At 37.6% G+C, this 10,342-nt stretch overlaps 2 protein-coding genes across 4 annotated transcripts in view; both read right to left on the bottom strand.

Annotated features, from left to right (window-relative positions):
- Positions 1-600: 600 nt before the first annotated feature.
- fmodb (fibromodulin b) lies at positions 601-4,919 on the bottom strand. The gene is made up of 3 exons (XM_036008406.1): positions 3,288-4,919; positions 2,186-3,079; positions 601-969 (listed from the first exon to the last, which is right to left on the bottom strand). Exons 2-3 carry the CDS (start codon positions 3,072-3,074, stop codon positions 818-820), a joined length of 1,041 nt encoding a protein of 346 aa, XP_035864299.1. The 5' UTR covers positions 3,075-3,079; positions 3,288-4,919; the 3' UTR covers positions 601-817.
- Positions 4,920-6,109: 1,190 nt separating this feature from the next.
- Positions 6,110-10,342, bottom strand: part of LOC116062189 (MAP kinase-activated protein kinase 2-like) — a 10,023-nt gene continuing 5,790 nt past the window's right edge. Inside the window, exons 4-10 of one of the 3 annotated variants that reach the window (XM_031316799.2) lie at positions 10,096-10,175; positions 8,837-8,963; positions 8,278-8,353; positions 8,005-8,129; positions 7,462-7,547; positions 7,288-7,365; positions 6,110-7,014 (exon numbers count right to left, since the gene is read on the bottom strand). In XM_031316799.2, the coding sequence (XP_031172659.1) occupies positions 6,874-7,014; positions 7,288-7,365; positions 7,462-7,547; positions 8,005-8,129; positions 8,278-8,353; positions 8,837-8,963; positions 10,096-10,175 (713 nt within the window). In that variant the 3' untranslated portion in view covers positions 6,110-6,873. Of the gene's footprint in view, positions 7,015-7,287; positions 7,369-7,461; positions 7,548-8,004; positions 8,130-8,277; positions 8,354-8,836; positions 8,964-10,095; positions 10,176-10,342 lie in introns of all 3 variants that reach the window. The other 2 variants (XM_031316798.2, XM_036008413.1) reach the window with 2 other exon arrangements.

The following is a 10,342-nucleotide window of genomic DNA, read 5'->3' as shown; positions in this document are numbered from 1 at the left end:
TGACTGTTTTGTAGTTACCAAAACACACACTACAGCTAAAAAAATTACAAAAACAATTATTAGATACAGTTATCACAGTCTTGATACCAATATATGATTATCTTTGGATAATTCAGAGGGTTATATGAGGAGGAATACATGTTTTTCACCCATTATAGACACAAACACTTGATCACACAAAAAATAGTATTCCATAGATGGAAGAGTCAAACAGTACTGTCACTGATCACATGTTAAAGGGACCTTGACAAATAGCTGCTCAACCTGCTGTTTTATCACCTTGTGCCACATGGTGGAGGCAAAGATCCAAACTGATCTAACACTGATGACAGGAAGTTTTATAAAGGTTATACTTTGCCAGACATGACACAAGTAGAACTTGTCATCCGCTACATTGTATTTATGTTTCGGGTTATATTTTTGCCAGAATACTGGAACTGATAATCCAATTAGTTTGTGGAAAGGATGTCAGTCATCTGGGCTTTTCTCATTCGTATGCCTGTCATCTGGAAACGTGACTATACAGCTCTGGTATTTCCCGTTGACTAATACTGGAACTGTTTAATCATTTGGAATAATAATAATAATAATAATAATAATAATAATAATAATAATAATAATAATAATAATAATAATAATAATAGCTATCATAACAGTTTAACGATGTATTATCTAAAATATGCTTTGATGGAATAGACTGTACTATAATTGAAATATAGTGACAGGTGACAAGAGGTCAGGGTCTAACAGATGGAGCAACACCCTGGACGAGTTGAGAGAAATCAGAGACAGAGAGAGAGAGAGAGAGCAGGGAGCGCTACACATCAATAAAGGCAACACGCCGCAAACAGTAGGCAGCCTCAGCAGGAATGTCTTTGGCACTGATCTCATTGGCATCCAAACGCAGCATTCTTAGCCTGGAGAAGTTTGTCATGTCGATTGTACCGCAGAAACTGCTCAGGGAGAACTCTGAAAGGCACATGAGGAGAGAAATATGAAGGGGGGCTACATGTTTTCTACAAGTCTACAAGTCTATAAGTCGTCCTGTGAGTCGTGTCAAGCAGGAACCAATGTATCACAGTGTACTATCAAACCAAGCCAACAACCTGAATAAATACTGCTGTATTTTCCTGCTGGAAGTTGGTTCTCACATTTCTATATTAAAGATACTCTTGTTTGATTAAACTCAGTCAAGACTGTTTTTTTCTGGAGCTTTCATTTTATATTCAGAACCTTTGTATTGCCTAGTCCATAATGTGTGTGAACTTCCACTGAAGAATAAGTTTATGGAAAACCCCTACTTCAGGGGAAGGGCATCATTTCAAAGAGTATTTTGCTGTCATCTAATGGTTAACAACTTTGCTTTGCCGCATTCTCAGTTCCCACCCCAAAAGTGATGTGCGGTGTTACATCAGCGTTGGGGCGTGGCCTTGAACTCTCTAAGAAATTATGCATTTAAATGGTCCAGTGAAAACAAGCTAAAAACAATATGGGTGAACTGGTGCATGTCTGAACTTCACTACTACTTCAAACCCACACAAACAACTGGAGTGCATAAAGTTGCTGTAGGGCTCACTAAAGTGTGACTGTCTACTCTATAAAGGATGCAAAGAGGCAAATGACATCAGCTCCTTTAAATCAAATACTATTAAACTTCCTTGTTTATTCTGTGACCTTATTTCCCAAATCCAGTCGTGTGGGTGGGTCAAAAGTTTCAACCTTCCACCCACATTTGTGCCATTTAAGATAAGTGACACTTGTGTGTTGTTAAGTGCTCAGTTCATAACTGAGTGAGCAGCAGAGTGTGTGTCTTGCTGCACCAACCAACCCAACAGTTAAATCTGAGTTAAGTAGTTTCTCATGTATATGCTAAGAAAACTGGCAATATACAGTACATTAACTCAGCACTGTAAAATATCATTCAAATCTACATTTACACAATTTTAAGGTATTCAATTTTGGTTTCAGTATAAAAAAAACAATATGGGTAAAATTATTTCTTGTTACTTTTCTGATTGTTAAAAATAAGAGTAAAACGTGTTTATAATCACATTATAGTTCTTAGTGGAATAACATACGTTTATCACGCTTATATTTACCATGGGACCTGTAAATCATTTAGTATGTTTAGGATCACTACTTTACTTTTATATTGCATGTTATAGTAACAGAGAAGTGTCCATACCTTTGATCTTATTGGCTTGCAAATAAAGGTTCTCCAGGTTCCGATTGACAACAGGGATCTTCTCCAGTTTATTGAAAGACAGGTCAAGCTCAATCAGCGTGCTGATATTGAAGACATTGGGTGGAAGTCCTTTATCTGTTAGCTTGTTATGAGCCAACCGGACAAACTGCAGTTTGGGATTCATGGTGAGAAATCCCGCTGGCACGCTCTCTATTTTATTAAACTCCAGGTAGAGCTGCTGCAGCCTCTCTGGGAGGTTGTCAGGGATTTTCCTCAGCCTGTTTTTCCTCATATCCAGCATAGTCAGAGATTTCAGTCCCTTGAACACACCTCCAACGTCCTCTATGACATTTGCTTGGAGCTGAAGGGTTGTGAGGTTGGCCATCCCCTCGAATGACTTAGAGAGGATTTTTGGGATCTTGTTGTGACCAAGTCGCAGGTCTGTGATGGACTTGGGCAAGTTGGGAGGCACACGTATAAGCTCATTATGATCCAAGAGGAGCCGGTCCAGGTGCTTGAGCTTGCTGAAGACGTTCTTGCCGATCTTGTCTGAGTTGAGCTGGTTGTGAAACAGCACAACCCAGACCAAGTTGGTAGCATTGTCAAACACCCCATCCTGGATGCCAGTGATCTGGTTATGCTGCAGGTACACATACTTAATATGTGAGGGGACGTAGGGAACATGCTGAAGGTTGCGGCCATGACAGTACATAGCTATGGGGAAGGTTGAGGGGCAGTCGCACTCCAGGGGGCAGTCCACATCCTCAACCCGCCAGCCAGTGTACCGCCACCGCCCTCGCAGATGTGACAGCCATTGGAACTGGCTGTAATGCTGGCCAATGCTCAGATCCACTATTCCCATAATGAGGAGGAGCACCACTGTCGACATGATCACTAATAGAAAACCAAGGAAAAAGATATAATTTAGTTTATATGAAGTCAAATTTAGGATATTACCGACCAACCCAATCCCAAATCTGTAATACACTTATAATATTAAATGTTTGGCTACCAACACTGAAATACGCTGGTTCAGTAATTTGTCAGTAATTACTTCTCTCTGCTCCACTTTTAAAATGTACAGTAGGTACAAAATACCTACCGGTTGGTTGATCAGAGACGTTTTTCCCCCCTTGCTCACGTCGCCTGTGTCTTCTTCAGACTAAGTGGTATATGTTGTTGGCATAGAGTAAATATCCCCCCCTCTCTACGTAGCTGCAGCCCTGCCCCAGACACACACTCTCATTAGAGGACATACATTTTTCAGCATGTAAAGACTATATTACAACATATCACCTCCAGCCATGTCAATATCAATCCCATCTGTGAACCGGTGCAGACATCTGCTTTTTAACAGCCTTGTTTTGCCTTACTGTGGCATACCTTATCATTAGGACAACCACTTGAAGTCTGGCTTGCTGTTTATCGTGTGGAGGTTATAGAATGTGGGGGGTTACGGTATAGAGAATTTAACGAACCAGGCTAAACGCTGTAATTAGTGGTGTGTTTCTTCTTATATAAAACTATGCAGCTTAGTTCAAGTTTAAAATGGAACTCTTAAATTGCAGCATGTTTTTGCCTTATTATTCACTATATTTTTCAACATGTAAAATGTATACCAAACCCTGTTATTTGTCCACAATCATCCTCCTTAAACATGTTTTTCATATTTCTGTCTCTGTTCCTGCCTGCTTCAGGTACTACTTTTGTCAATTACAGTGTTCAAACTGTGGAGAAAGTTAACAAATGTTTGTGGTGGCACCTGCTGACAAGAGAGCACTGTTATGAGATTGTCTTGAATGAATGGGCCTCGCCATTCATGTTCTCCACTGGAGCAGGAAAATTGGAGGCAGAGTTTCAGGGATTATGTTTTTTTTTCTCCCAATCTGCTCAGAGGAAGTAAAAGATGACATGTTGATTTAAAAATGGAAGTTGTTCAGACTTTAATCACCAAACAATTACATGAGAGGAGAGATGATATGAAGATATACAGATGGGACTCTTTTGCACAAAGGACTTGGCAGGTGTTTAGTCACAGCATGACATTCTTTGAAAACTACCTTAAGTCTAAAACAATACTCTTTTTTTTCCTAAATGATGTTACATGATCATATTTTATAAATGTTGCTTATCATTCTGTTACAACTGTGATACCATTACTTAAAAATAGAAATCCTTCCTCACAAATGTATCCAAAGTAGCAGTAATTGGTAAGGGAAATAAAAAAGTTTCCAGGAAAACTTTGATGTTGGATTTATCATTCAGTTATGATCAAACAATCCCCCTATAATCCACTTCATACAATAGTCATTCAAATTCTGTATTTGGCAAGACAGCTTTGTTTTTGTGTGTGTCTCAGAATGCGCCACAAAGACAGTCTGAATTAAAACAGGATGCAAATGCTGGAAATATTGTCTTGTAATTAGAGCAACATGTTTAATCCAAAACATTCTATGTGGGCGTGATAATTCAAGTATGTGCATGTATCCAATCTTAAAGATATATGTAACTTTTCCGTCTAAAAACAACTAGAGCCATGTTATATATTTTGTTGAGTTGTGTACTTACACTATCCCAAATGTTTCCAACAATGTTCAAACCCAAAGAAATCTTTCATTTTATTCAAGGACACAGTCCGTGTCATTTAGTCTATGTTGCCTGTCAATGGCATCATATCCCCTTTGTGCATGCATCAGGCATTGTGGGTGTCTAACCATGTCTGTCATAAATGTACTTTTTATCCAGTTTTAAGCCACATTTTTACAATATACTTTATAGAGCTTGGTCCTTTATAACTATACATTTTAACCAAATGAAGGATTTTAGTAATCGGACGCCTGGATCTAAAGTTGTCGGAGAAAACTGAGCAAACGTGAGCTGAGCAAACGTTAGCGGCAGCCTCTCCGCCGATGAGCCGAACAGCCTCGGCGAAACACTGATTTTTAATGTTAAACTGCTTTAGTAAGTACTTTAACCAGTCACCAGGTCTGTTTGTTTGGGAGAGGAGGCCTCTGTGAATAATTCAGCTCCCGATAAAACTCTCCTGAACCATGAACCCTGAAGGAATCCTATCCGGGAAAAACTGACTGCAATTACGGTATAGCTCCGCCTTTTGTTATTGTTTTCATTGAGAGACCCCTAGCAGCAGAAAATTGCATATTGTACGTTTAAGGACAATAGTGGTGCTTAACATAATTTAGGCCCTTCACAAACTAAAGAAACACAAATAGTGCTGGTAATTTCCAATACCAGTTGTTTAGATAGCTTACAGCATTTTGAGCCAAAGCACCATTATAGCATAACATTTGTAATCATAATATGATGCATGACGTTTAGCCTTCAGCTAATGTTTCCTGCATTAAAAAAGATTGCAGATTGCCACTCAATTCTCAAGTCCCCATTTGATGACACCTTAAGACTTTAGTTGATGATCAATTTTAGGAGGTAAATCCTGTAGCTACCTGTCCCTCTACATATAAAAAATGTAATGGACATTAAAAGGACCATTACATTGTATTCAGCAGAAGTTACTCTCTGATTATTCTTAGACACAACTAGAAATGTGTTAGATCTTTAGCCCATTACATCATCATACATTTTGTGAACAGCTGTTTTTCTGAAACCTTACGGCATTCTGTCTTTCCACAGCAAATGCACTAGTTACAGGTGAAAGAGCCCTATGTGACAAAATGCAGTAGTGCTAATGACAAAATGTGGGGGTTTTATGCAAAGTGAAAACTAAATAACTTTTCCAGTAACTGATTCATTCTGTTTCCCTGTCCACACTACACTTCATTTAATGGAAATGTGATTTGCGTTAACATGCAAACAAAAACATCCTTTATTTTTTAGTGATTCTGGACATTTATTTGACTTCATGGTAACGGTGGGCAGCTAATGGATCAAACAACACGCAAAACCACAGAGAATATTAAGAGAGATTTAATCCAGACTAAAAGACACATGATAATAGTGATGTGCAACATCTTCCACTGTAAATCTTGTCACCATCTAAAAGTTTACGGCCGTCCACTTTTCTTTCCATGCCTCACACAGACTTCATACAACTACTTTTATATTACTGCTTTGGAGAAAATAAATGCTACAGGAGCACCAGTTGTCCTGTGGATAGCACTGTTTCGTCAATCAAATGCAATTATCACCCATCTCATGAGCATAGCAAGTTTCATTATTGCTACACATGGTAAAAGAGTTTTAGATACTACACAACCACAATGTGGCAAGAAATCCTCTCTATTGTGGTAAGGAAAAATACTTCTGACATCACGTACGCATACAAAACAAAAGCTGTGGTTTCTGGTAACAGTCATGCAAAAGACACGTGAATGATGCTGGCAAAATATCTTAAACAATACCCTCAAGGCAAAAAGTCTAAAAGTCTAAATGTTTTTCAACACTGAGAACAGAAAAACTTGAGACAGAAAACAAGCTAATAACTGTCAGCTGACGCCAATAAAGTTCACTCAAATATGTACATTAAAATTATTAGAACTGTCCGGATATACAACACATACAGTAGATTTTTGTTTCCTCTAGTGAGAGGAGTCATGAATAAGCCTTACTGCACACACAGAATATTTTTCAATGCATAGTTCAAAAGTCCTTAAAGCACATTTACAAAAATGCCTAAAATCATTCAAATCATTTGAGGTTAACAGCTCTTAAAACTAGCCTGGAGATTGTGTGGCTGAGTTTTTACTTTTCTTTCTTCTCTTCAAGAGTAGAGGATTAGTAGAGTCTTCAATGGTTTTGATTTTAATTTGATCATAGTCCACTCTCATGGTTTGCAGGGCATTTGTCATTTCCTCCTGATGATAACAATACAAATAGCACTTTTATCAAACACAACCGAGATGTAAACAGTATGCACAATACGCACATCCAGTTTTTAGTTAATAATAAATGGATGATGAGTATGTGTAAAGCATAAAATATTAGCATGAAATATTTGAAAATTAACTATATTATCAAACACAAACCCATGCTCAACCATACTCCTAGTTTTTCAATAAATAAAAAAAAAAAATCCAGAGTAGTTTCTGTGCGTCTAAAGAAGCAGCAGCAAAGTGACCAACACTTACCTTAACCTTCTCCCAGACATCTTGTTCCTCGTGCAGCACTCGGCTGGTGTGAAGAGGCGTTTGTGGGACCTCCACTGACTGCTGCATTGGTGAGAGAATATGGATAAATATCACAAACATCTCTGAAAGGCAACAGTTGCTCACACAGATTCAAGCCTACAGGGAGCTGCTCACATTAATCCAGGGATGGTTTATGAACTCGGTGATGTTCATTCTCTGGGTGGGCTCGGTTTTCAGTAAGTGACAGATTAGCTGTTTGGCTGAAACAGGAAATCATTATCATCATTTAGTGTTCATACTGTATGTGTCCCCCGCTACCATATGGAAGACATATCTTTCACAGTCATACAGTAACTGCAATTCTGAGGGACAGTTTTTTTTTTTTCAAATGTCATTAGGCTCAATTCTGATGACATGACACAAAAATATAAAATCAGAATGTTGCAATGTGTACTTCAAAGAATCCAAAAACATTTCAGGAAGACACTGAAAAAGCACTATTATTGCTTTGCTGCTGTGCTTTTGTATTGAAGCCACAGAATAATACCATTACTGGAAGTTAAGAAAAAGGTATGGTGGGTCAACCAGGAGAAACAGTTATTTCAAGTGGATGAGCATGCATAGAAAGTAAAACAGAGAAGAGAAGGAGCATTTAGCATGACAAATTTGCAATCCGATAAAATACTAATTTTAATTTCCGTCACGCCTCCCACTTACCTTCCTCAGACACATCGCACCACTCGGAGTTGGGGAACTCATATTGTCCATTACATATCCGTCTTTTCATTCCTGGGGATATTGCCAGACCATGATGTGAGAAAAAAGGAGGATATCCACAAAGTCTGTGTTTAAGACAGAAAGAAAAAAAGCCTGATGACAACATTAATCATATATTAGGAGCAATATAGAGAAGCATCAAAGTAAACACTGTTCTCATTGCAAGATGAAAATAGTAAAATCACTAAGAACACATCACACAGATTGACTTACAGTATATACATAATGACACCCAGAGACCACATGTCACAGGATCTGTCATACTTCTCTGGACCAAGAACTTCTGGAGCTATCACAATATCAAAGGAAATTATTTAAATTAGAGGAATCATTTCTACTTCCCATTTAATGCCTTTGATAATTTGAAAATAAAAGACAGCTGACTGCAAAAAAAGGCCATTAAAGTAGTGTATATAGGATTTTCCAAACAGGATGTAATTTTTCATAATCCACTTCAGTCTAGTGACTTTCCACAGGAAGCAAACTGTTAAATCCCCTCAGACAAAAGTTGTCCCAAGGCATGTACGTTGTTTTTTACAGACACAAAAATGTGATTATCCTGCTGACACAATTGTTCCTTTTGATAAATGGCTACCACTGACATCAGGAGGTCTCATCTCACAGGAACTCGCATAATTCAGTGAGACATTCATTGAAACAAAAATACATGTTCACAGCTGCAAATGTCAGTTTGTTTGCATGGCCAAATCCTCTCGTGTATCTTCAACCTGATACAATTATTTGATGTAGATCACAGGTTCTGGCGTCTTACCAACATAGTAAGGGGTGAAACATGGTGTTGCTAGAGAGTTTAAAGTGGTGATTTCTTTGGCAAACCCAAAATCTGTCAGCTTGAGGAGGGCATCTGGCCTTTTGGAAGTGTACAGGAGGTTCTCTGGCTGAAAGAGACAGCAACAGCAATCAAGCATCTGGAGAACAGAATTCAGATAACTGAAGGATTTCAATCGACCACAAGAAAAGAAAAACAGAAATAAAATAAAGAACTAATGTAAATGTACATGTCTGTCCATGTCATAAGAATAAACACATAAGTGACATAAAACATTAGGTGGGATAACAACTAACAGATGCTGCAAATACACTGATTTAATGCTCAGTTCTCTCATTATGCAGGTTAGCTGGTGGCAAAACCAGGCATACTTTGTAAGTATGAGGTCTGCAGTTTAGTCTGTCCAGGAAACTCAATTCCCTTCTCTGTCTCCCCATGGTTCCTGTGTCTCTTAACTATTAACTAAAGGCAAGTATGTATGGAAGCCCTAGAACAGTTTTTTTAATGTTATTATCAGAGATAAGAAGTTCAAATGGCTCAGATCGAGTTGACGGTGATGGACATGGTGAAGGTAGCGAAAGGATAAAGTATGACTATGTCCTGTTTTTAAAATAAAGTGTTAACAATGGGTACATACTATGGTACATACATATGGAAATAAGATTACTTGAATTATATTCACAATAAGTATAAAACGTTAGAATAAAACATCACATGTCCCTGATAAATTAAAAACATAATACCAATAAATTGTGAGGGAAATATCTTTGATATTTGGGTTGCTGGAAAAAGAAAAACTTGATATATGAATAATTTCTGATAATGACTGATACATTTGAGTCAAGGAAATCTCTGACTACATACAGCCACAAAATTAGCTTCCATAAGTATGCCATATAAGTAATTTCTAAGATCTCATCTGGTGACTTCACTCAACTGGATTACGCATACTGGATTTATACCATTAATGTAATTAATCTTCACTGCAATAATACTACTAATACTAAATATCAAATGGCAATATGCAATATAATGTGCATTAATTTGTTCAGTTTAAATCAAATTAAACATACATAGTCCAATTATGTAAATAAATACCTTGTCCCATTTTCCTAAGCACTATATATATATATATATATATATATATATAATGTGTATGTATGTATATAATGTTTTTGTAAAACTGCACTTTATATGTGCTTTCATGCTATTTGTCACAAATATATACAGTGAGCTATTACCTTGATGTCTCTGTGAGCAATGTTGATGGAATGCAAGAAATGTATGGCTTCTCCAATACTTTTCATGATGTCCGAGGCCTCTGAGTAAAAAGGACGTGAAGAGAGATGACATTGACATGATGGAGTTCAAACAGAAAGATGCATATTAAATTATACATGGACCAGCACATTTTGAGGTTGTTAAAGTTATAATCCTTTAGGTTTTCATGAAATCAGCGCCTGCTTTTGATTGCATTGTGGCTGGCAT

The sequence above is a fragment of the Sander lucioperca genome, chromosome 12 (assembly GCF_008315115.2).
Source record: "Sander lucioperca isolate FBNREF2018 chromosome 12, SLUC_FBN_1.2, whole genome shotgun sequence".
In the NCBI taxonomy this organism is placed as follows: Eukaryota; Metazoa; Chordata; class Actinopteri; order Perciformes; family Percidae; genus Sander; species Sander lucioperca.
The sequence above is the reverse complement of the archived record's forward strand: the minus strand, read 5'-3'. Positions and strand labels throughout refer to the sequence as shown.

Bases quoted from the DNA above. Each gene is read 5' to 3' on its own strand.
- fmodb (XM_036008406.1), bottom strand. From the start codon at position 3,074: ATGTCGACAGTGGTGCTCCTCCTCATTATGGGAATAGTGGATCTGAGC. The intron at 970-2,185 runs GTATGGACACTT...TGTGCCTTTCAG, and splicing joins GCAAGCCAATAAGATCAAAG to AGTTCTCCCTGAGCAGTTTC.